General features: G+C 33.7%; 1 protein-coding gene and 1 long non-coding RNA gene across 3 annotated transcripts in view; both read right to left on the bottom strand.

Moving 5' to 3' along the window:
• LOC127873220 (N-alpha-acetyltransferase 30-like) overlaps nucleotides 1–24,947 on the bottom strand; it is a 28,506-nt gene extending 3,559 nt beyond the window's left edge. For both annotated transcript variants that reach the window (XM_052416985.1, XM_052416986.1), the window contains exons 1-3: nucleotides 24,254–24,947; nucleotides 19,413–19,536; nucleotides 12,709–12,764 (exon numbers count right to left, since the gene is read on the bottom strand). In XM_052416985.1, the coding sequence (XP_052272945.1) occupies nucleotides 12,709–12,764; nucleotides 19,413–19,536; nucleotides 24,254–24,808 (735 nt within the window). In that variant the 5' untranslated portion in view covers nucleotides 24,809–24,947. The remainder of the gene's footprint in view (nucleotides 1–12,708; nucleotides 12,765–19,412; nucleotides 19,537–24,253) is intronic.
• Nucleotides 5,534–12,696, bottom strand: LOC127873227 (uncharacterized). The gene is made up of 4 exons (XR_008046063.1): nucleotides 10,828–12,696; nucleotides 10,151–10,291; nucleotides 9,359–9,532; nucleotides 5,534–8,364 (listed from the first exon to the last, which is right to left on the bottom strand). It is a non-coding gene; the product is annotated as an uncharacterized LOC127873227 (long non-coding RNA).
• Nucleotides 24,948–27,838: the final 2,891 nt, after the last annotated feature.

Here is a 27,838-nt window from a genome sequence, read left to right as displayed (position 1 = left end):
GTCAATCTTAATGACCTTAAAACAAAGGAAAGTAGCAAAAAAACGAGTTTTTTGTCATTTATTGTCATTAAAACCTAGTATTAGGTAAATTTAACACTATGCAAATCGGTTCTGTTGTTGTTGCTCCCCTTTGAAGAAGTCAGTTCGAATTGCTCCCCTTTGACCGTAGAAAACAATCGTCTGGACCAAGAAATCCTGTGTTAATTTACAAGCTGTACTCGGATATGTGTCCATCTGATTTATCTTCAAAGCATCTTTCCAACCTGGCAATACGCACAAATGACACTGCATCCCAGTGATTCTTGCGTCAACAATTGGGTGTCAACAAGCTAGGTCAGATGCTGAAGGCCATGGCAAAAGACGCCGGCTTTCTCAAGCACAAGAGAATAACGAACCACTCAGTTCGCAAATTCCTGGTCAAAAAACTTCGAAATGCAAACATTCCACCCACTGAAACCATGGCCATAACAGGGCAAAAAATGTCCAGTCCATAACCAATTATTCCAACGTATCTGTTGAACAGCAGCAAAAGTGTTCATTCTTGCTCAGTCCAGTAAATGTAACAATCCAACAGATTCCTCTTGTTCACCTTCATGCACCGAAACTATGGCCGAAATGCAGCCAAGACAACCACTGTCTACCGTCGAACAAGTTGATCTTGATGTTCGCCCCACCCAGTCACTTCACCAGCAAATGTCTTTCTCTAGTTCGAACAACTTTGCCTCACAATTCTTTGGTGCCACTTTCAACATTCAAAATGTTAATGTATATAATTAGCTTAAATCCAAGTAATCTTTGTTATTTCGTCACGAAATAACCAAATATTAAAACAAAGAAGGAAATATTGTGCACCTCGTGATCGACTCGATAGTTTGATATCGAAAGTGAATTGTGTGTGGTGTTAGGCTACGTTGTAAACAAATGTAGTTCCTTGTATATAACAACTTAATGTCATATTGATATCATAAAACTTAAAGATTTGCAATTCAATATGATTAAAATTGTAATTAATAACGCTCGACACTTTGTTACAGAACGATATTCTGATTTAAAAAAATGATTATTTGATCAGCGGTTATTTTTGGAACGCGGAGTAATACACTGACCTTGGTTACACTACAGTCATTATCAAAGTACGACAAACACTCATAAAAACTTATTTTGTTTAAACAAAAAAAGTTTACTGAATAAAAAGTGGGATAAATAGAAGAATAGGTTAGTGTTGATTATAGATCAGGTTTATCATGCTCGGCACGAAAACGAAAAAGCACTCGCCAAGGCTCGTGCTTTTTGTTTTCTAAGCCTCGCATGATAAACCTGATCTATAATCAACACTAACCTATTATTCTCTATTTATCCCACTTTTACAGCGAAATCGGTTGATTATAGCCCCGTTGATTAAATTTCATCTATAATCAACGGCAAGGCTATAATCAATGGCACGAATGACGTCATCAACTGCCGAACCGGGACTTCTTTTTCCCACGCACCTCGTCACCTGTATTTGCCAAGTGTATCAATAATAAAAACAATATCAAATGTTTGTCAATCTTAATGACCTTAAAACAAAGGAAAGTAGCAAAAAAACGAGTTTTTTGTCATTTATTGTCATTAAAACCTAGTATTAGGTAAATTTAACACTATGCAAATCGGTTCTGTTGTTGTTGCTCCCCTTTGAAGAAGTCAGTTCGAATTGCTCCCCTTTGACCGTAGAAAACAATCGTCTGGACCAAGAAATCCTGTGTTCATTTACAAGATGTACTCGGATATGCGTCCATCTGATTTTTCTTTAAAGCATCTTTTCTACCTGGCAATACGCACAAATGACACTGCATCCCGGTGATTCTTGCGTCAACAATTGGGTGTCAACAAGTTAGGTCAGATGCTGAAGGCCATGGCAAAAGACGCCGGCTTTCTCAAGCACAAGAGAATAACGAACCACTCAGTTCGCAAATTCCTGGTCCAAAAACTTCGAAATGCAAACATTCCACCCACTGAAACCATGGCCATAACAGGGCACAAAAATGTCCAGTCCATAACCAATTATTCCAACATATCTGTTGAACAGCAGCAAAAGTGTTCATTCTTGCTCAGTCCAGTATATGTAACAATCCAACAGATTCCTCTTGTTCACCTTCACGCACCGAAACTATGGCCGAAATGCAGCCTAGACAACCGATGTCTACCGTCGAACAAGTTGATCTTGATGTTCGCCCCACCCAGTCACTTCACTTGCAAATGTCTTTCTCTAGTTCGAACAACTTTGCCTCACAATTCTTTGGTGCCACTTTCAACATTCAAAATGTTAATGTATATAATTAGCTTAAATCCAAGTAATCTTTGTTATTTTGTCACGAAATAACCACATATTATAACAAAGAAGGAAATATTGTGCACCTCGTGATCGACTCGATAGTTTGATATCGAACGTGAATTGTGTGTGGTGTTAGGCTACGTTGTAAACAAATGTAGTTCCTTGTATATAACAACTTAATGCCATATTGATATCATAAAACTTAAAGATTTGCAATTCAATATGATTAAAAGTGTAATAAATAACGCTCGACACTTTGTTACAAGACGATATTCTGATTGAAAAAAAAATGATTATTTGATCAGCGGTTATTTTTGGAACGCGGAGTAATACACTGACCTTGGTTACACTACAGTCATTATCAAAGTACGACAAACACTCATGAAAACTTATTTTGTTTAAATAAAAATAGTTTACTGAATAAAAAGTGGGATAAATAGAATAATAGGTTAGTGTTGATTATAGATCAGGTTTATCATGCTCGGCACGAAAACGAAAAAGCACTCGCCAAGGCTCGTGCTTTTTGTTTTCTAAGCCTCGCATGATAAACCTGATCTATAATCAACACTAACCTATTATTCTCTATTTATCCCACTTTTACTGCGAAATCGGTTGATTAAAGCCCCGTTTATTAAATTCAGGGGTGTCAATTGGCCCAAATTGGAAATCCGGAAAATTAAGCCGTAGGATAAAGGTAAGAGAGGGCCCAACCCCCCGAGCCCTAGCTTATTGTTCTTTTTTTATAGTCTTTCTAGGTGCAATTTCTGGTGAGTACAATGCGAAATATTATTAACCAAACCATCTGTAACACCGCAGGTGTATTTGTCATTCTAAACAAATGATATTAAGAACTTCGAAATGTAATTAACAAACCAGCGTATCCAAAAACGACTGTCCAAAACATGTCGCGATACATCATTTGCAAATGAAATAAAATATGCATATCGTTTGACTGCAGAAAATGAAAACCAGTAACCAGTAACCTAGCAAATACGCAGTCAATATATAATTTGATTAACATATTGTTTTAAAATATGATATTGCAGTGCTTTACTTTGCCAGTGCCTGCTCATGTCAGTGCCAGCCGCTTACCAATCAGATATCAATAAATAAAATCGGTACCAAGCGCAAATGTCCGTCATGCCGACGATGCTATAACAATATTCGTTCTGAAATGATCCCTCACTAAAAGAATTTTGTCCCTACCCCCACCCGCCTTAAACAAACTCATCGGATTTACATTCACATCAAAATCAACCCTGGACGGCTCAAATCCGGATTTCCGGAATAATCCGGAAAATTGACACCCCTGTAAATTTCATCTATAATCAACGGCAAGGCTATAATCAATGGCACGAAATGACGTCATCAACTCCCGAACCGGGACTACTTTTTCACACGCACCTCGTCACCTGTGTTTGCCAAGTGCATCAATAATAAAAACAATCTCAAATGTTTGTCAATCTTAATGACCTTAAAACAAAGGAAAGTAGCAAAAAACGAGTTTTTTTGTCATTTATTTGTATTAAAACCTCAAGTATTAGGTAAATTTAACACTGCAAATAGGTTCTGTTGTTGTTGCTCCCCTTTGAAGAAGTCAGTGCGAGTTGCTCCCCTTTGACCGTAGAAAACAATCGTCTGGACCAAGAAATCCTGTGTTAATTTACAAGCTGTACTCGGATATGCATCCATCTGATTTTTCTTCAAAGCATCTTTTCTACCTGGCAATACGCACAAATGACACTGCATCCCGGTGATTCTTGCGTCAACAATTGGGTGTCAAAAAGTTAGGTCAGATGCTGAAGGCCATGGCAAAAGACTCCGGCTTTCTCAAGCACAAGAGAATAACGAACCACTCAGTTCGCAAATTCCTGGTCCAAAAATTTCGAAATACAAATATCCACCCACTGAAACCATGGCAATAACAGGGCACAAAAATTTCCAGTCCTTAACCAATTATTCCAACATATCTGTTGAACAGCTGCAAAAGTGTTCATTCTTGCTCAGTCCAGTAAATGTAACAATCCAACAGTTCCTCTTGTACACCTTCATGCACCGAAACTATGGCCGAAATGCAGCCTAGACAACCACTGTCTACCGTCGAACAAGTTGATCTTGATGTTCGCCCCACCCAGTCACTTCACCAGCAAATGTCTTTCTCTAGTTCGAACAACTTTGCCTCACAATTCTTTGGTGCCACTTTCAACATTCAAAATGTATATAATTAGCTTAAATCCAAGTAATCTTTGTTATTTCGTCACAAAATAATCAATATTATAACAAAGAAGCAAATATTGTGCACCTCGTGATCGACTTGATGGTTTGTTATCGAAAGTGAATTGTGTGTGGTGTTAGGCTACGTTGTAAACAAATGTAGTTCCTTGTATATAACAACTTAATGTCATATTGATATCATAAAACTTTAAGATTTGCAATTCAATATGATTAAAATTGTAATTAATAACCCTCGACACTTTGTTACAGAACGATATTCTGATTTAAAAAAAGATTATTTGATCAGCGGTTATTTTTGGAACGCGGAGTAATACACTCGCCTTGGTTACACTACAGTCATTATCAAAGTACGACAAACACTCATGAAAACTTATTTTGTTTAAATACAAAAAGTTTACTGAATAAAAAGTGGGATAAATAGAATAATAGGTTAGTGTTGATTATAGATCAGGTTTATCATGCTCGGCACGAAAACGAAAAAGCACTCGCCAAGGCTCGTGCTTTTTGTTTTCTAAGCCTCGCATGATAAACCTGATCTATAATCAACACTAACCTATTATTCTCTATTTGTCCAATACAGTTATTATACTGTCCTGTGCAATCAGCACAGGCTAAACAGGGACGACCGTTAAGCTTTTATAGAAATTTCTTTAAAGGAAGTGTCTTCTAAATAAAAATCCTGTGTAGGAAGAAAGGTTTGTCCCTGATTAGCCTATGTGGACTGCACAGGCTTATCAAGGAAGACACTTTACGCACATGAATTAAGCCCTGTTTCCTAAAGTCATGAAGATAAAGGATGTTCTATCGTTTTGTGAAAATTTTCAAAATATCCGGAATGCTATAATTTTTTGTATGGTGATTAATGAATCTGTATCTGAAATTAATATAAAATAAAAAAGAGAGGTCACCGTGAATAATTTTGAGATAACGAAGGTTTTTAAATGCCATGTGCGTTTGAAAAAAGGTCATTTTTGCGGGGCATAAATTTGGGGGTACGGTAAAATGTTTTTGTGTAATACATTTAAAATGGCATAATAGTATTGAGATTGCATTAGATTAGCAACTGTAACATGTGTATTATCATAGTGAACAGTTTTAAAACCAAAAATTATGGAAATCGTAAAAAATAATGAGAAATAAGTATGACTAGTTTTTTGTTTGTTTTGAATTTTTTATTGCACAGTTCAAAATAGATAACATGCAACACAGATACATATTTCTGTTGATGTAATATTCATATTCATTTGAAGTTCTCAATAATTAAAGTAAACTAGCTAAGCATTAAAATGAAGTAAAGAAATTGATAGGTCACCGTGGATTTTTTTTTGCTATAGACATTTTAATATGGACGTAATTTCAAAAATACAATGACTAACATTGTAATAGTAATTAAAACATATCTATATAATAACTGCTCCATAACAATCAAATTATCAACTGAAATGTGATACACGTAGAAATATTTATAATGTATATTGTTATGAAAATATTTCAGATGTAACAACTGTAAAAACAATGTTGATGTTCAAATAAACATCTTAAATTACCCCACCCACCTGTTACCCATGTTGTTGGTTGTAAATTGAGCATATGTATTAGGTATTTTAAAATTATTTTTAAAACTGTGTGATGTGTATTTTAAGACAAGAGGCCATGATGGCCCTGTATCGCTCCACTGCTGAGAAAAAGACTGAAACAAATATTCTCCGCATGTGCAGATACTTAAATATAGGCCCTATTTAAGCATATGTACAATTTTGTGACCACCTGGGCTGGGTCAAATTTAACCCCAGGGGCATAATTTGAGCAAACTTTGTAGAGGACTACTATATCTCACTCCACACAAAATGTGGTGGCCCTAAGTCTTAGATGTAGAGTTAAGGACAAGAATATTTTTAAAGTTTTCATAAAATAAGCAAGATACAAGCGTATATAATGTTCAATTTTGTGACCTGCGGGTCAGGGTCAAATTTGACCCAAAGTAACAAACTTGATAGATGACTATAAGATGTTCCTGCATACCAAATTTGGTAGCCATAGTCAGAATGGTTTTCGACAAGATTTTTAAAGATTTCACAAAATAGGCGCTTTATAAGCGTTTATTAAATTTTGTGACCCCCCCGCGGCAGGGTCAAAGTTGACCCCAGAGGCATTATTTGAACAAATTTGGTAGAGGTTTATAAGATGTCACTACATACCAAATTTGGTAGCCCTAGGCCCAATAGATATGGACAATTTTTTTTCACAAATAAAGCACTTTATAAGCATATGTTCAGTTTTGTGACCCCCGGGGCAGTTTCAAATTTAACCCAAGGGGCATAATTTGAACAAACTTGGTAGAGAACTATTACATGTCATTACATACCAAATTTGGTAGCCCTATGCCATACTAATATGAACAAGAAGATTTTTAAAGTTTTCACAAAAAATGCCTAATATAAGCATATGTTCAATTTTGTGACCCTCAGGGCAGGGTCAAACTTGACCCTAGGGGCATAATTTGAACAAACTTGGTAGAGGACTATAAGATGCCACTACATACCAAATTTGGAAGCCCAAGGCCCAATGGTTATGGACGAAAAAATATGTGAAGTTTTCACAAAATAGACCCTATATAAGCATATGTTCAATTTTGTGACCCCGGGGCAGGGTCAAATTTGACCCCAGGGGCATAATTTGAACAACGTTGAAAGAGGAACATTCCTGAGAAATTTCATCACAATTGGACCAGTAGTTTAGGAGAAGAAGATGTTTAAAGGAAACGTTCAGGCACGCACGCACGACGGACACAGAATCATAACATAAGCCCCGCTGGCCTTTGGCCAGTGAAGCTTAAAACAACAAAGAATACAATAAGCTGGGCAATTATGTTTCACACACCATCTGTGGTTTAATGCACTGCCAAAAATATCTTACAACTTAGGTGAAACATGAGAAATACAACTGACATAAGAATCACAACTACGTTCGTCATCGAGAAGGAAAAACAATGATGTAACAGCTATTAGATTTCATAGCTTATCTATATACAAGATATATATATTGGTTAGATGTCAGGCAACAAATAACTCGCTATTGTACATATTATTTTCTCTGATTTTGTTACTCTGATTTGTCCGTTTGTAACCTCTGAAAGGGGGCTCCTCAAACCACTCAGTCCGTTTCTTTTTGATACAGGACTCAAATGTTTAAGTTGAAATCCACTTCCTGCAACTTTCCTTGCAACACCTTGACTTATAACTTTTGTATCAATTATGGTTTGTAAAGATTTGATGTTGGAAGCAACATTTAGTTACACATTGTATGTTAACACTGCTCGGTAAAAGCTGAATGAATATTTGTTAACAATTTTTGGTCAAGAGGAACAGAGTTCACTAACTTTTGTAAAGCTAAAATATCCTGTATAGCGCCATGTGCCATGTATAATTCACCAATGACTTCTTTAACTAAATGTTCCCGCTAATATGATTTCATATTTGGTAATATTTCCTTTAACATTTTTAAGTATCTAAAAAGCCACAAATATTTTGCTGAAACTCAAACATTTTTCAACAAGTATGGATAGCACGGGGCAACACTTTTAATACAATCAAAAGACTCTATATTATGCCCAACTAAAATAATTGGTGAACATTTCTGTAAGAATGTTATAAAACTTTTCAATGCAGATTTGATGGGGACAGCTGTTACTGTTTGTCTCTTGACAAGCATAGAGTCGCTAACAACTGTCACTCCAGTTTCTTCTGACGCTTGCAAGGAAATCTTCTGACCAGTTGAATGCACTGCAGCTATCTGAATTATGTGAGAAGTGTGCTCTGAAAAAACAAAACAAAATTTTTAAATAGAAATTGCACAAAATCCATTTTAGCCCCGTTAATCACAGAGCCCTGGGTCGCTCCCCCAAGTACAATGTAAACTTCTTAAAATACATTTGAAGTGTTTACAATAAATATAAAAGGGAAAAACATTGCCCCCCACCAGGACAGGACTTTTTTTGAAGCTTAATGTGAACAATCGTAGAAGAGGTTCCTTCACATTCATTCTCTATGCATTGTGGTTTAAGAGAATTTTCAGTTGAAGGGTTATTGATCGGAAACAATTTTCACACTTATTGTGACCTTTGACTAAGTGACCATAATTTAAATGGGGGTTATATACTGTCCAATCCCTATGCACATGGAGAGTAAAAAGCCAATCAGTGAAAAAGTTGACAAATTATTGATCGGAAACTTAATGATCTACCCACGGACAAACATCCAGCAAAACAATAATAACTCTCTCTTCCAAGGGGGGCATAATAACTGTTATTATGAAAATTGAAACGCTCTTTTCTTCCATTCATGGATATATCAAAGTAAGTTGTAGGCATCTAATGATCTTATGTATTCATAAATCTGAAGAAGCGAAGAGAATAGTGTTTAAATTCTTAAACGATGCACAATAATATACTAAAGCCAGTTGTGGGTAATGTAACATTGCATCATCTAAGTGGCATTTACTATCATTTTATCAGTAAAGATTGAGAATGATGTATTATATGAAAGCAAAATGAGAAATTAGTCTGAACATAACTCTTGTTGCAATTCAATCATATGCTAGGTTGACCAACAATTCACACGATATCTCTGACACATTGAGTTACTCAGCAGTAGCAGGTTGAATTATGTTATACATGTAAGTAAATATGTATATTTTTTAATAGAAGTTCAACTTTGGAGATTTAGAGTACCTAAATACCTGAATTGGACCAAGATAAACTTCTGTATGTGCAACACTGTGAATAAGGAATATGTTAAAAATAAACTTTACCTAACCCTCTTGTTTCCAAATCAAAGAAAACAAATTCCTTCCCAGTAGTGTCTAGCCCTGCTGGACCAGGCTTGGGTATAGGTGGGGGTATAGTTGTAACTTCAACGTCTTAGTCCTCTATGTTTGAACTGTACGTTGGTCCCGCTTGTACTTCTTGCACTGTCCTTTGAATGCCTGAACAGAAAAACAGAATTTCAAATTGGAAAATTTGCTTGCACCTTCATGGGTTATCTCCGATTTTTATTTAAAGAAATGATTACACAGCACATTAATGCTTTTACAATAATCAATTTACAAACATTAGCATATGCTTTTAAATGATACTACTACTTTGCATATATAATTGATGGATCTATTGATACAATCTACAACAAGAAATGTGTCCACACGACACGGATGCCCCAAACTCCAACTTTGTAACTATATAAAAAAATAATCCATCAGGGCTTTCCTTTGACCCGAGCTCCCGGGTTTTGACGCTTGAATATTACAGAAGACCCCTTTTTGACTCTTGAGAAAATTACGTCATGCGTCACATTTGACCCGGGGGAATATACCGACTTGCGTCAACGAGATCAAAAGTTGTTAAGACTAAGCGATAATTGGACCATACAATTGTAAGAAACCCAGTTTGGTGAAGATCGGATGAAAACTACTTGAATTAGAGAGCAGGCACGAAAAGTGTGAGGGACTGACCGACCCACGGACAGTGCGAAAACTATGTCGCCAATTGGGGGCATACAAATGAAGAATACTGTGTTTTAAATATAAAATGCCCATAATTAAAAATACCGTTCGAGTTTTAAGTCTTATGTGTCACTGTTTTGCTGCACGAGTAACAGTTATAGCCTTTCTTTTTTTGTGCTGAAGGTCATGGAGAAGGGCCAGTTTCGATGTGAAAGTCCCAGGTGAAACACCCAGTTTTTGATTTACCTGAAACAGATTGCAGTAAATGACAGAACAGTTGACAATGCACAATGCTAGAATATGCTTATGCGGAATAAAATAATATGAAATAATGTCACTAATTTACAAAAGTTACAACATTTTATAAGACCTAGTGATCTACATACACACAAATAATAATTAATTCAAGCCCTTTATTTTCAAAACCAATACGTATTTGACAAATTGAGAATATTTATGTTTTGTAAACTTGTAAAATTTCATATTTATTACCGGTATTAATAACTAGGACTGCAGGAAGAAAATAAACTTATGTCACTTTAAAATATACATGTTTAACTAAGGACAACCATTCACATTCTACTGTAATTGTGTTTACTGGCAGTAAATCAGACAACATATGAAGGAAAAATATAGCAAGTACAATATAAAAAATGTATGCATGTAGACTACACGCGAATTACTTAGAGATAACTATCTGAATGTATTCAAAAGTATCAGTAATTTAGACAATAAATCATGATATAATGCACCAATGTACCAAAAAGACAAAGAAGTCTTACCCAAATGCAAGCTTTGTGATCATGTCATAAACTCTGCCATGTTTCCGTCCAGTAGCTACATTATTTACTGCACCACAATTGCTAAACTGTATGTCCAAAACACATGCCTGTCCGAAATCCCTGCTTTCTACAGTGTTAAGTAAATTCATGGGCACTTGACAAGCACTGCATGCTAAAAGCGATTCGGTCAATGTGTCGAGTTCAACGACACGTCTACCAATTTTATATCCAACTAGCATCGCTGTTGTCACATGTGGTCACGCTTACCGACGAACCGATAGAAAAATCGTCAAAATAACAGTGGTCATACCGGAAATCCTGATTGTCGGTGGAAATAGTCTTTCTATTGAAATCCACATTGTTCTTTTGAACGTTGTTGTTTTCAATACCTTTTAAGTTTCGTTTTGTATTCCGAATTATATCCAAATTAGACATTTTAAATGAAAATTATTAAGCCAAGTATCTGATTCTCATTGTTGACAAGTTATCGTTTCGTTATCAATAGACGCTTGTATTTGCACAGAAAATAACATCTACAGCGTAAGCAAGCGTTTCATCGATGTCGATCACGAAGTGACGTCAAGCAATCGAACGCTTGGTTTCAATGCAGTAAATCTCGAAAATATGTAAATGCCGAAAATTTAAAGGCGCATAATCAAAACAGTAAAACTAGAATTTACACTCGTTTATTCCAACCTAATATTTTGAAACCGTGAAAATATATAAAGGTTTTTAATTTTCACGATATAGTGAATCAATTACCGTAAAGTGGAAACGATCGAACATCCTTAAGAGCAAGTGCTTCCGTTTCAAATTGACCAAGATTAAGGGCCCATATGATTACAACATTATTTTCAATAATATCTTGTGTTACCAATTTATTGTAACCCAAAAAAGTGATACTGGAATTCACTGTTTCTGAAATAATAGAATATGTACTGTATGCATGTTCTTTGTTATACCTAAAGAAGACGACATTAGGAATATTGAAACTATTAAAGGAACATCAATAACTGACAGCATAAATACATTCATAACAAGGGACAAAATTGTCACGAAACCATGTTTTCATTGTGAAAAAAAAATCTGATAAAGGGAGAAAACTCAAACTGAACTTTTGAAATGAACAAACAAAATTAACCCCCTTTGTAAGTTTGTTTTTTAAAAAAATCTATTTTTAGTCGTGGCGACCTTGACATTGGAGATATTGACGTGATTCTTTCGTGCGACACACCGTCCCATGATGGTGAACAAATGTGCCAAATGATTTTAAAATCTCACAATGAATGACATAGTTATGGCAAGGACAAGCTCATTTATGGCCATTTTTGACCTTTGAACTCAAAGTGTGACCTTGACCTTGGAGATATCGACGTAATTATTTCGTGCGACACACCGTCCAATGATGGTGAACAAATGTGCCAAATGATTTTAAAATCTGACAATGAACGACATAGTTATGGCCCGGACAAGCTTGTTCCGCCCGCCCGCCAGCCAGCCCGCCAGCCAGCCAGCCTGCCCGTATTCGCCAATCTAATAACCAGTTTTTTCCTTCGGAACACCAGGTTAAAAATACATTCATTCTGCTGAATAGAGAAATCATCATTAATAAAAGTGACTATGGAGAAGACAAACTGGATTCCTCTGGCAATTTATTATTTTCTGTTACATGAATGCACTTCACTGAATCATATTCATTAAGTAAATATGATACAAAATATAAATATCATAGGCAGTTAATGGGTTAAAGTCTGTACCACTAAGAGAGCTATGTGCACCATGGCCCTTGTGAAATTATACCGAACAAACATCTGTAATTTAAACATGCAATAACTTTGTGCAGATATTATTGGAAGTTGAAGTTAATGTAAAATCTCTCACCTCATCACAGTCATCAGCAATCATAGCTTTTATGGCTTTCAAGACAAGATGGGATCCTGAAATAAGACAATAAACAATTCCATTACACTCACTTACTTTCAAAAATGAGAAAACAGCATCCTGAATCTAACATTTTGCATATATCATCACAGCTTAACAATGAAAAACACACGGATATAGTAAAATTATATTAATTTAAATAATTGTTACCGCAATTACTCTATGTTTTCAGACACCCCTTTTTATAGCAAAAATAATTATTTTTCGTGACTCTTAATTTTCGGACACACGAGTTTTCAACCATAATTAATGTCTCTAAGTTTTCGGACAGTATATTTACCAGCGCTATTTTACCAAATGTCGGTCCTATTTTCGATATCTAATGACACTTCGATCATGGGGTTTTACAACCAGATTAACATCATAAAACATGGCAGGTGCATGCCTGAGGGCAACGGACCATTACATTTGCGTTATTGTGTAAATTACCTTGTAAACCAGTATTAAACAATTGTTTCGCCCGATAGCATAAACGTTGTGACAATTACCAGGGATAGTGCCAATTAACAGTTCAATTATCAACCGCAATGGTACTACACCTTCTCAGTAAAATAACTGTGACAAATACTAAACTCTTCAAAGTGTGATGGAAGGTGTTAGACAACAACTATCGGAAATGAACAAACAAAGAATTCATATATTGCTTTTTTATTGCGTTAATTACAGGTTCATACTCGCGATTATCTGTACATCACTTGCTCATCTTTGAACTCGTTGGTCAAAGTATAACCTTGTAGTAACTTTCTGTCAAATAAATTAAGCATTTAAAATTATTTAAAATGCATTGCAAACACATATGACTAATTTATACTATACGGCATGGCATTTTACAAGCGCGTGCTATAACCGGTATTCGTTGATACAATTGACGCTATTTTTGGACACTTCAATTTTCGACTCTAAGTTATCGGACACCTGTATTTTGTGAATATTTTTTGTATCTAAGTTTTCGGACACAAACAAAATTAATTATTTTTAAGTGTCCGAAAACATAGAGTAATTACGGTACATCATTATTTTCACTTTGAATGAAAATGTCAGAGTTGCAACTATGCCAAGTTGAGATGCTTACATTTAAACTTGCCCCCATTACAATACATGTATATCACTCCAGACAATCCAAACTGAGTATTTTCCAGTGAATGATCCTGTGAAAATTCTTTATAAGCAAGATGTGTTGAGAAATCCACAAATGCAGCTAGCAGACATGGTCCATTAATCCATGAAGTCAAATCAATCTTAAACATGAAGAATCTTTATTCCACCTGGTTCACAATATGTAAATTTAAAATATAAAATGTACTTTAACATTTTAAAGTACTTTCCTGACTGACTGTTACTTCATTAGAAACTTGTGGTTTCAATCCGTAGCAGATGCAAAAAAAACAAATACATTTTTTCATTTATGGCTAAAACACGGTATTGGTGCTCATAAGGGAATTTTCATGTTATATGCATGAAAAAGAACAAGTAAACACGATAAGAACCAATATTAAAGATTGGTAAGCCTAGCATATACCTCTCTTACTTTCCTGAAAATTTCAAGAGATTTGTGTAACCCATTCTTGAGATATGCATGGAAACAAGCTCTAAAAATGGCCTTTTTTGAGCGTTATGCAGTCTCACTCGAAAAAAGCTTGAATATAAAATAGAGAATTCTCGAAATATCATACTGAAATTGTGCATTTATTGGTCTAGTTTTATTCAGAATTCTATCCTGCAAATGTTGCTTCTTGAATTTAAGAAATCGGTAAAATAATATGGATTTTATAAGCAAAATACCGTCAGTAGAAGTTTTGTTTCAACACTGAAATTCAAACACTAATCTGTTGTTATATGCCAACATTGTGTACAAAATGACATTAATTATAACTTTTATTGACATCTAGACTTAGACTGTATATTATAATAAGTAGTTAAACCATTTAAATCACATTTCTAGCAAAGATATTCGAATGAGAGCTTGTTCTTTGTCAAACTTTCCAGTTCTAAATTTTGTAGTGTCTATAACCTTTACAAGTTTATATGGCAATAATTTTGTTGTTTCATTTTTGGAAAAGTATAAATCCTACATTGGCTCATGTGTATCCATGTGATGTCCAAGTTGGCCAAAATTGGTGGTGCTGTATTGTACCATTAAAAAACAGCAACTCAGTAAAAAAAAGTTACAGACACTACAAAAATGTGTAAAAAATGAAGGAAAAAAATTCCTGTTCTATTTCTCATAAATATTTTGTTTTACTCATGAGAAACTTCCATCTTTTATGTTGGAATGTTACATCATACATTGTGCAATAGATTAATGTGCAAACAAGGGACAAAATTGTCACAAAACCAGGTTTTCATTGTGAAAAAAAATCTGATAAAGGGAGACAACTCATACTGAACTTTTTAAATGAACAAACAAAATTAACACCCTTTGTAAGTTTGTTTTAAAATAAATCTATTTTTAGTCGTGGCGACCTTGACATTGGAGATATTGACGTGATTCTTTTGTGCAACACACCGTCCCATGATGGTGAACAAATGTGCCAAATGATTTTAAAATATCATAATGAATGACATAGTTATAGCCCAGACAAGCTAATTTATGGCTATTTTTTACCTTTGAACTCAAAGTGTGACCTTGACCTTGGAGATATCGACGTAATTATTTCGCGCGACACACCGTCCAATGATGGTGAACAAATGTGCCAAATGATTTTAAAATCTGACAATGAACGACATAGTTATGGCTCGGACAAGCTCATTTATGGCCATTTTTGACCTTTGAACTCAAAGTGTGACCTTGACCTTGGAGATATAGACGTAATTATTTCGCGCGACACACCGTCCAATGATGGTGAACAAATGTGCCAAATGATTTTAAAATCTGACAATGAACGACATAGTTATGGCCCGGACAAGCTTGTTCCACCAGCCCGCCAGCCAGCCAGCCAGCCAGCCCGCCCGCATTCGCCAATCTAATAACCAGTTTTTTCCTTCGGAAAACCTGGTTAAAAAAGGTAAAGCAAGACCTCTTGGGATGAAATATTGTAAGCATTCTTGTGGAATTATTTTATGAACAATTTATTTAGGAACAATATAACCTGATTTTCTTTTTCTAAAATGATTTATCTAAATATGTCTGTGTTCTTTACGATGATACAACCCTTTAATATGGAGAGAAGACAAGAGCTAACCTCTTGTAATGACTCAGGTATGTATCTACCATTTTGATTATGCTATGCTAAAATTCGTAGTGTCTGTAACCACTAACTTCCTTCTGTAAGCCTTAAACCTTTTTTGTTATATGTGAGTAAAATGAAACAAAATTGTATTTTGTATTACATTGCTGATGTTTAAGGTGCATTATTTAGACATTTTCTGTCTGAAATTTGAAATATTTATCATAATAATGTAAATAAATTGTCTTCATAGTGTAGCTTTCTATAAACTGGCATTTTTTCAATTATCTCCTAGAATATGCAATTGGAAACTTAGTTTTTTGCATTAAATATCATGAGAACAGTAAATCCAAACAAAACCATTTGAGAATTTACTGAGATCAGGCACAATATCAAACAGTTTGTTTTGATGGTCATAAGGTTACAGACTCTACAATGCCTACACATTTAACTTATTATTGTTCATGCTATCAAAGAGCATATGAAATCATTTTTAAAGCTAAAGTGATGAGTTTCAACCATGTCTGAAGTAACTTCTGTTTTTTACTTTGAGCCAAATGGCTGCATTTAATCATTTCCTTTGCTTATGAATGGATCAATGAAGACATGCGCACTGTATGCTTTACACTACATGTATATAAATTTACATTCTTATACTTTAATTAGTAGCAGAAACTTTGAAGAAAGGAAAATGAATTTTGTTTCCGTTCTTGTTTCAGGAAGCAAAGATAAATCAAGCAAAAAAGAAAAGATATAGAGGATATTTGTTGGATTCGGTGGATTATCGATTTTAATTCACGAGTGATCATATAAAATAATATTTTCACGAGTGGCACAGCCACGAGTGAAAATATATTTTTTCTATGATAACGAGTGAATTAAAATCGATATTCCACCGAATCCAACAAATTTTCCTTTTATTTTATGCTTTTTTTTTTACAGTTTATATACATTTTTAAAGAGTTTAACTAAAGAATTTCGCTGCGATAATGACGTCATTTCGTAAAACAATGACGTCATTTCACAGGAAACAGTGAAAATTATCGATAATTTTCACTGATAATTTTCACTGTTTGAAACAGTGAAATGATCAGTTTTAATTCACTGATATTTCTCTATAAACCACCGGAAAGCATAAAATAAAAAATAAGACTAGGTTTGGCTGCATGAAGGTTAAGCATTGGGAGAACAAACGAAAATATGAGAGGCTAAAATACAACTATGATGCTTTCGTAGCTGCTAGGCTAGAGCAAAAGAATGGAATCAAAGGACATTTTAGTGTTTGCTTTGGAACAGAAATCAGATTGAAATACATTTATTTTGAAAGTTAAGCAAATTTGGCCTGGAAGAGATGACTGTTTACAGGAATCAATAGATGTCATCTTGTTTATAGCGCACAAGATCCAGAGATATTATTGAAAGTGGACTTCGGAAATTCAAATTCAGTGCAAACATTACTTAAAGCTTAAACTCCTCTGTGATTATCTTGATAGCTAGAGTAACAAAGGGTTATAAATACATCACTGATTTGCTGCTTGCAAAATTACAATTTTTTTTTACACTGAAATGTTTGGAAAGTTTTCTGCACATTATTTGGTAATGCTTATTGCTGCATAATGAAATTCTAGATTATATTAATTTGAAACTCTATACAGGTGTGCCAATTCATATGAGATGCCAAACTCATAATGTCAGATTAGTCTTCTTTGACTTGTATGTGCCCAGCACTGAGAATTGTCAAGCTACACGTCTCCTGGACAGCTATCGTTACCCCATGTGTAGTGTCTGTAACCAACTCAGATCATGTACACAAAAAATGTGTTTTAACTAAAATTCTAACAGATCAAAAATCATTTGATATAATGTTCAAGTCAGTTTTTATGTAAACTTGCTTTTATAGTGCATTTTTTTATGCTTTATGCCATTCTGCAACTGTTTTTGGAATCATATATTTTGGTAGTGTCTGTAACCAAACTTATGAGCATGCAATTCTACCTTTTATGAAAACTTATGCTTTTTCAAACCAATTGTTTCGATTTATTTTGTTTGAATATACTTCCTGGTTTCAGACAAATGCCTAATTAGCTATCTTGTGGGTATATAATAAAAGTTATAGAAAAGTTTCTTGCTTGGTTCTCTTTTGGTCTGATACCTGATTAATTAATGCTTTGATTTTTTTGTTAAGATAGTAATCACTTTTGGTTTTTTGCTTTATTTCAACAGTTTATAACCTGTAGTTGATAATAAAGTGAAAATATCTGAAGTTTTGAAGTTCTGCTATGTTTTTCTTGCATGTTATATGACTAGTGTAGTGTCTGTAACTTGTATTATACCATAGGATGAAAATGTTAGATAAAAAAATAATGCATGCATGATCAAATGAAATTCAACTTGATTTGAGTAGGGGATACCTTGAGCTTTAAAAATAACACCAAGGAAATGCTGTATCTACAATTTCAATTTTTTAGGTGAGTGAGACTACTATGCACACCAATACCGTGTTTTAGCCGTTAGTAAATCAGGGTAGCCAACAGTCTAATCAAATAAGATACTTTTACCATTATGGAACACAAATTTGTATTCTTTTTAAAGGCTTAGATGTGTGATAATTTGCCAGGGATTTAAATAGTTTTTGAAAACCAGGAGTCATGACCCTGTGCTTGAAACTTTCAGGGGTCAAATTAACTTTTCAGGGGTCAAAATACTGAAATCTAGATATTTTGTCTATAGACATTAGATAATTGCTCTACAAAGATTGCTTTGTATAACTTTAAGTATACAGTATCTTGCTTAACTAAAAAACAACTTTTTGTATAATAAAACTAAAAACAACATACATTTTATGTTTCATGGTAACCTTTGCGTCAACATAATGCAAGAAAGATAATTTGGAGGAGTCAAAAGTGCCAAAATTGCAAAATGCTTGCATTAAAAAGCAGGATTCGGCTTAAATTGAAATCCCTGAATTGTGCCCATGGTAATTCGAGCACAATTTGTTCCCAGCGCTACATGTAGGAATATGAAGCATGTTGTAACAATTTGACTGGGAAACGTTGCCAGTCTTGACCCCAGGTGAATTTAACAGTTTGAAGTGAACCAGGATACAATGGTACGCACCAAATATTAAACCAAGGGTCTTGTGGTTTCAGAGGAAAACAAGAGCACCGCATAGCGGGTGCCAACGCTCGGCTGTGGCAGCAGTTTTAAATAAATGAAAGCTTGTCAGAAGTGACCTTGACCTTTGAACTAGTGACCCAAAAATGGGTGTGGCGTGTAGAACTCATCAAGGTGCATCTATATATGAAGTTTCAATGTTGTATGTTGAAGCACTTTGATTTTAGAGCCTATGTTAAGGTTTTAGCACTACGCGGCCAGCGGATGGCGAGCTGGCTATGACAATACCTCGGGTTGCCTCCGAAAACAGCCACGCTAATAATGACAGACAGACATGGTGATTCCAGTGTACCCTTTACCTACCAATTTTCTTTCTCCTGTACTCAGCATCTACTGCCAACATTGCAATATATCCCCTGTGAACCATCTTTTTGTGCATATCTAATTTGCAGACTATTGCCCCAACACATTTTTGGCCATCCATCGCCTGAAATACATACAAATTATTTGTTTTGGTGAACAAAAATAAATAAATATAAATGAATTTTGGCTGTCATGACTTGTCATGATGAAAGACATTTTTACACCCGTGCAGGGGTGGCGAAATCTAAAAAAACTATACTTGTCAACGGACAACAATTTAGGAAATTTAACTTGTCCACTACTGATTTACACTTGTCCGTTTAAGTTTATATAAATTATAAACGCATTTATTGATTAATGTAAAATAATGTGGAATAAATCAAAATGAGTATAATTTGTTTGTTTTAGTTATAGTTGCATTTCTGTGGTACATTTATTATAGCAGTATATTATAAACAATATAAAGACTTTCTCAAACTATTAATCTTGCAAAGATAGTGTTATTAAAACATGTTTTACACATAAGTACATCGTAATCTTTCTGCACCATTGTTAAGGATTTAAAAAAAACAACTTCCATCTTTACGGTTAAAGTCGTCTGAAATAACAAGGTAGACAGTGTTTTGATTATCTTAGTTTAATACTTTTATTTCTGTCTGATTGTAAAAATAAAGAAACTAGTCTGTACACTGTCTAACAGTCGGGCCAAATTTTGAAAATGCGGCATGCTCCCAGTCTCTTATAGAATAAGGGAGATCACTGCGTCCGTATTTTAGCTTGATTGCTCTGCAAATTAATGCAGCACTGACAATGTAATAGCATGTCAACATTCGGTTTTGTAAAACTTAATTACCGCTTTAATACAATGTATTTTTTGTATTCCTCGACCTGACTGGTTATCCACTGACAACTTAATTGAAAAAAATCAGTTGCCCAGCAGGCCTTTCCCGCCCTATGCCTCGGGTCCGAATATTGGCCCCATTCCCAATGCAAATCTGGATGTTTCTTTCCCAATAGAAAAAAATTCCCAATTCCAAAATATATAAGTTAACCTGATCCAGGGTAGAAAATAAAAAAATATTGCATGATTAAATTATCTGTTGCCTTGAATTTGTTTTAAAAACAGAAAAATATTTTAAATTTATTATTTAAGACTTTCTTAATTTTACCCAAAATCCTGCGTTTCGTGCTATTTTTTCCCTGCAGGCCCTTTCCCAAAATCAGATAAAAACCCTGCATTTATCACACATGTTCATAATATTTTGTAAAATTTTAATAATATGATATTCAAAAGTCATTATTTACCAGTTAAATGCTTCTTTGAAATATAAGAAACACTAGTATTTACATGCGATTATTTTTCCCAATTGAGCAAGTTTTGTGATAAATTTTTTTCCCAAAATGGGGTTTTTCACGACGCAAAATTCCCAAAATTCCAGTGTGGCGCTTTCCCAAAACGGAGCGGAAAAGGCCTGCCCATGCAGACAAGCAAATGTATGACTTGGGCAACTCAGACATTTGATTTCGCCACGCCTGCCCGTGTGGTATGATGATGCTATCCAAACTTGGATTGATGAAAGTTGCTGGGATAAATTGTTTTGTTTTGTTTTAATAAAGCTAAAATGAAAGAGATATTTGGTTTCCGGACGTTTCACCCCCAAGACGTTTCCTCCCCTAGACGTTTCTCCCCCAAGACGTTTCCTCCCCAGACGTTTCTCCCCCACTTTGGTTTAAGTGCAGACGTTTCCCCCCCCCCCAATAAATGTATGATTGTTTGGTTGAAGTTTATTCTTGATTTATTATCAAAATAATTATTTTGTTTATGAAGTTTTCAATTAACTTTATTTATGAAGCAGCTTGTTTGATTATTTGTTTGGTTTAACTGTGAATGGAATGCATGTAAATCATAAGTGTTGAGGAACTGTAGTTGTTTTTAATCCAATTAATCCAATTAAATATGGTCAATTGGTGAATTGATTAAATGGTTAAATCACATTTATATTTATTTCAAATCTGTTTTCCTTGTAACAGTTAAATATGATAAATAAATAAACTATATAATTGTCAACAATTATATTTTTTCATGCATTTATATGTATGTATATAATAAAATGATTGGATGTCACTGTGAAATACAACAGATGCATCTATGACTACCATAGTTTGGATTCAAAACCAATTATAGCACTGTGGATGCTATTTTCCTACTAAAGGCTTTTATAGATAATCATTTAGTTCTAAAAAGAAACTATACTGTTGCTATATCGACCTTATGAAATGTTATGATTCAATATATTGAAACGGACTATGGTACAAGCTTATTAAGAGCGAAATAAACGGTAGATTGTTAAAAATTATTCGGTCTATGTATGATGAAGTGAAATTATGTGTAAGACATATGGGGACGTTGTCGGATTTCTTTAATTGCGAAGAGTTCACAGAAGATTTTTGAAACGAATACTGGGTGTCAAAATGAGTACCGCTAATTCAGCTGTATACGGGGAACTAGGGCGATACCAATTATATATAAATCGCTATGTACGAATAATAAAATATTTCATAAATTGTATACTGTTAAACAAACTAATTGTATATTATATATAACACCTTTTAATGTACTAGTTTGGTCACTTTCGCATTACTATGCATGTGCTTATTGCTTATTATATTGTCAGTTTTGTATATGTAACGATGAACTGTAAATGTTCAAGTTATATGAATAAACTATCTGTTCTGTTCTGTTCCATATATAAAACTATCAATTAAGTCAAATCAAATCTATTCATTAATAATATTTAATACAGTAAAAACGTTTTTTTTTTTGCATAATAATGTGCTAATCTCATCTTATCCCCCTATCACCTAATCTCATCAATGCTGATTAAAGGGCCTGTATATTGCACCCATAATCTAGCTGTTATCTGTTGTACTACACTTGCTAATCTAATCAATGCTTGTTTATTGCACCCTAAGTGCCTAATATCTTGTATAATGGTAGGTGTGGTTGTTATTTAATATCAGCCAAATGATGAAAATGCTGTCACATTTTTTTGGCTTCAAATTAAATTAATTTTTAAATTGGAAGGTAAATGGTATTAATAAAGATCTATGACACACTGATAGTTATTTATCAAAATTATTTTTGAGAACTACAATTCAATACTGGCTGTAATAAATTATAATTTTAATGTCATATAACAACTTTATTTACTCAAAATAAAAATATGTTATAGTTATTATTCATTCTTAAAAATCATAACTTATGGCTTATTTTCATTATAACACTGCATTATGTGAATTGGGAATAAGACATCAATTTGGGAATAAATTGTGTTTTATCAAAAGTGCATAATATGCAGTTTTATATGTTGTATTTATCTAATTTTACAAATTATAATTAAAACATATCGCCTACTGAATGTAATAAGTCATGTAACTGACATTTTTATACATTTTTACTTTTTTCCAATTTTGTGTTTATTAAGGTGAAATACATCAACTGATAAAATATTAAGTCAACCTTTTTGGTAAAAATAATGTTTTTATCCAATTTTCGAAATTGACATAACAAACGCATGTCATTTTCTGAATGTAAAAAGTAGCGTAAGTGACATTTTGTTAAACTTTCACGAGAAGCACAAAGATGTTTTATAAAAATAATAAACATTTTTCCGTCTTTAAATTTTCTGATTATAATAGCATTATTTAAATTGATTTTACTTCAAAACTGGATTTTTTATTAATTAAAAAAAAAATCCTCATAAAATGAAACTGTGTCCATGCCGTGCAAAAATACACTTTAAATGAAAAAAATTCAATCACTGTTAATGAACAAGTAATGGAAAATATCTTATTAAACTTAAATTATAGAAATGTTTGTAGCAACATGATTTCATTAATTCAATAATAGTAATTCTTTACTTTGTAACATACCATTCCACTTAAAATGATCATCAAAAAAAAGGTGTTTGTTTACTCAATTGATTTATACAATAGTTATAATTGTTTAATTTGTAGCATACCATTCCACTTACAATGACCATCTATGACCATCAAAGAACATCAAAGGTGTGCTTTTACTCAATTGATTAATACAATAGTTATAATTATTTTAATTTGTAACATACTTTTCCATTTAAAATGACCATCAAAGAACATCAAAGCTTTGATTTTACTCAATTTTTCAATGAGCTTAATTAATGCAAGAACAATATAAGGCACTTATAAAATCAAGTATAATTAGATCTATTTAATTGTTAAATTTGTTAGAGGCAACCATATAAAATCATTAATTTCAATTAGTCAGGACTCAACTAACATCATTTTTTTACACATAAAATGCACTCAATTAAAATACTAATACTTTATTTTCACTTTATTACAAATAACTGTTGCTAATATACATTTACATATTATGCAGACGTTTCACCCCCATATTGGGGGTGAAACGTTTTGGGAGGAAACGTCTGGGGAGGAAACGTCTTGGGGGAGAAACGTCTGCCACCCCAAACCCGAGATATTTTATGTTATTTAAGGGGAAACTAAGTACCATTTGAACAGAGAAATGAAGCAGAATTTCCGCCAAAATTGGCTTTAAAAAAAACACTGCAACAAAACGTTTTAATCAAGGCTTTTTTCTATTACAAGCATATAAAATTATAGTTAGTTATAGTTATACTACTCACTTTGTTATATACTTTTACATGAGCATGCCCTGCCGCAGAGAAAATCTTGAACAAGATGAGATCAAAACAAAATAGGCACAATAAAAGGACAGGCACAAATTGTCGAGTTTTGACGATACAGGTAGACAAAAAGGACAATAGTGTATGCATACTTACAAGGAAGCAAAGCTTTGGCCAATTATGGATAAAATAGCGGTATGTGTATATGGAATAAGGTTCTGATAAATCTTTGGTAATGAGCCTCATAATGTCTTTCATCTGAAGTTCAGATTTGTAGACTATGTATTCAATTCCACACACTATGTCCCTATCTGACGAATTCGTATCAACACCATCAGAAATAGTCAAACAACTTATTTTAGATGCAGCATCATTCAAGTCTTGAGTGTTGGATTCTGTTTGTTCACAGTTGAGACAAGAAACATCTTCTTTAAGGCTGCTCTCTGCATGGGTTGCATCACCTCGACAATCTGAATCATTTGTGGCATCTAAATTCTCACATTGATTGCAAGGTATTGCGTTCATGACACATTCTGTGTTGTTAGCATAACCGTTAACATTGATATCAAACGAGTGCTTTGTCATTCCGTTTATTCCGTTCACAGCAAGGTGAGCTTTTTCTTTGGATTTATCAATGTGGGTGGGGTAAACATTTTCTGTTGAAACCCCCAACTTTTCGCCAGCACATTCAGTCGTCAAACATTCTGCCATGTTAAAAGCAAGACTTTGTAAATGGTTCACAATTTAGACAAGTTCAAGAAATGATCACAGATCTAAAAAGCATGTTTGTGACTGCTTTTACTTCGCTGATTCTTGTTGTGACAAAACTGGTCAAAACGGTTTAAGTCATCTGACTGCAAAACAAAACGGTTCATTTAAAATATACACTAATACGGTAAACATCTGCGAACAGATTTGACTGGTTCTCCGCATAGTTGATCGCAAATCTGAATAAGAATATTTATTGATAATGAGACTACACAAACATTATCAGGAGAGAAATTGTTGATTACAACCCATAATCTTTAAGTTAAGGAAAGTTACCTGTATTACTTGTATTTACTGTTTAAATACCAATAACTTTCAAACAGTATCAGCAAGAACGTTTCTATCGTTTATCAAGTATTAATAGCATAATGCTCGATTGGTCATTGTCGGCTCGGGTACTACTAACATGTACCCCGGGCACGGAGTGTATATTGACAGGAGATGAATCGAGTATTTGACCCTTACTGTAGTAAATTCAATCTTATGCAAAAACTATTCATCCGATTTTATTGGTTTATACGTTATCTTGTTGCTTATTAATTCCTCTTTCAAAAAAATATAACTTTTAGTATATTCCCGTTGTTATTAATGGATTTATAGCGAGTTAAACACAAGAAATACACATTTTATGTTTTACCACCGCGCGTTTTAACGTGTTGTGGCTATCGATCTTTTACGATTAGCGTACAGCGAAGCGCCGAGGTTATACATTTTGATGTACCCACTCACGTCTTTTGTTAAATTATAGTTTCATTTCTCGGCCGATTTTGACAAATTATATATCATTAGAAAGCTTACGTTACCTAGTAAACAGATATATCAATATATATTAAGTTTTTCTTCTGATTTCGAATGCCCGGCGAGTTATAACTTTAACTTTTGCAAATATCATACCGTTTTGGAGTTTTAGAATCTAGATTTACGGTTGACATGTTCGTACTTAATACCAATTTGTAGCGTTTATATTTGGAGTTCAGTTTTAAAAATTACATCTTGCTTAGGAGAATAGAATTATGTATACGATAGAAAAAAATTTGTTTAAAAACGAAAGTAATTAAGGAATGAAGGCGGGAAAATGTAGCGCGCGTTCCTAACGCACTGAACTGATGCTACGGTCTTGGCGATTATGCTTTTGTTTAGAAACCGGCCATTGAATTTCTTTTGCCATCTTATTATATTTTTTATGGAATATATTGTAGTATTTTGTTCACGAAACATATCAATAAAGCTTATTATAAATGAATCTTAATAAATTAACGATTTCAGCTCTTGTTTATAACACAGAAAGGGTGTAAAATTTATGATGAAACAGCGTATATAGCGGGCCTTCTCGATATTATTCGGCTTTGCATGCATACTTGAAATAAAATGGGTGTCAAAAACATTCATCGTTTGCTGTTTATTATCAACAAGGTAATTATGTATAATTATTTGAAATGTTATTTACCTTAAATTATCAATTTATTAAAGATTCTTGAAAATCACGGTCCGTGTTACGCGGGTCATTTCGTATTTTGACATCAGGGCATCATGTCCAACTATTGAAAATAAGATTTTTTTCACCGGGACGATGACGGCTTGGATTTAGACAGGCAGACAGATAGTTTATTCAGACTTAAACAACAGTACATCGTCTTCAACTCAAATATATAAATTATTTTTAGACGAATTGTTAGGTGATTACACATATAGCAGTAATGATTCTGAGAATGTTGCCATGTTTCTTATCCGTGTAATCTAGAGTCCATGGTTTGAGCATTTTTATCGCGGTGTTCAAAAAAGATATCTCAATAATCTTGTTTATTGATAGATCTGTGGTTTTATTGCCCCTGTGTTCAGCACAAACCAATTATCTCGTTATGATCAGAAACTGTGCCGACCAATACTAAATAACACTATGGTGTCATACGCCACAGCAGGGACCTATACTTGTATATTGGTCCCTAACCACAGGTGGCAATGTCTGGTCAGATTACACTTTTTATGATACCTCCATGTCTTCTCGTGGTATTAGTGGTCATTTCTTGGAGTAATGTAACGCCAAATACTCAATTTTGCGTTTATAAGATATGTAGCGTATTGAAAACATTTATAGTCATCTGCCCATACAGATTGCCATAAACTAAATACTGTATAGATGTCAGCCAGCTAAATCACAATAATTATAAGTGCTTAATACCTATACATGTACATTTTAAACATTTAAAAAATCTAATACTTAACATTTAACGTATTTAGCGGGTACCGGTAAAAAAACTCCGTCATTTCGTAGTCCTATAAAGAGTGTATGGTAGTGTACGGAACAACATAATTAAAAACAGCATTCTCATTTGACCACAACGGGGTTAAATAATCTTTCCGAAAAATACAAATAATACAGAGTTTTAATTTAGAATTCTATATATTTATAACTCTGTTAACTTATAAAGATATTTCAATATACATGCATAGACAGTTGACCGTGATTTTAAAGAATCTTTAAATAATTTTAATTAATTGATAATTTATGGTTAATAACCTTTCATATAATTTTACATAATTACCTTTTTGATAATAAACAACAAACGATGAATGTTTTGACACCCATTATATTTGAAGTATGCAAAGCCGAAAAATATCAAGAGGGTCCGCTATACATTTGTATACGCTGCTTCATCATAAAATTAACACCCTTTCTGTGTTATAATCAAGAGCTGAAATCGTAAATTTATTAAGCTTCATTAATACTTAGCTTTATGGATATGTCTCTAGAACAAAATATTTCAATATATTCCATAAAAAATATAATAATCGTGGCAAAGGAAATTCAATGGCCGGTATCTAAACAAAAGCATAATCGCCATCAGTTCGGTTCGTTAGGACCGCGCGCTACTTATTTCCGCCTTTATTCCTTACTTGCTTTCATTTTTAAACCAATTTTTTTTCTATCATATACAGAATTCTATTCTCCTAAGCAAGATATTATTTTTAAAA

The sequence above is a fragment of the Dreissena polymorpha genome, chromosome 3 (assembly GCF_020536995.1).
Source record: "Dreissena polymorpha isolate Duluth1 chromosome 3, UMN_Dpol_1.0, whole genome shotgun sequence".
Lineage (NCBI taxonomy): Eukaryota > Metazoa > Mollusca > Bivalvia > Myida > Dreissenidae > Dreissena > Dreissena polymorpha.
The sequence above is the reverse complement of the archived record's forward strand: the minus strand, read 5'-3'. Positions and strand labels throughout refer to the sequence as shown.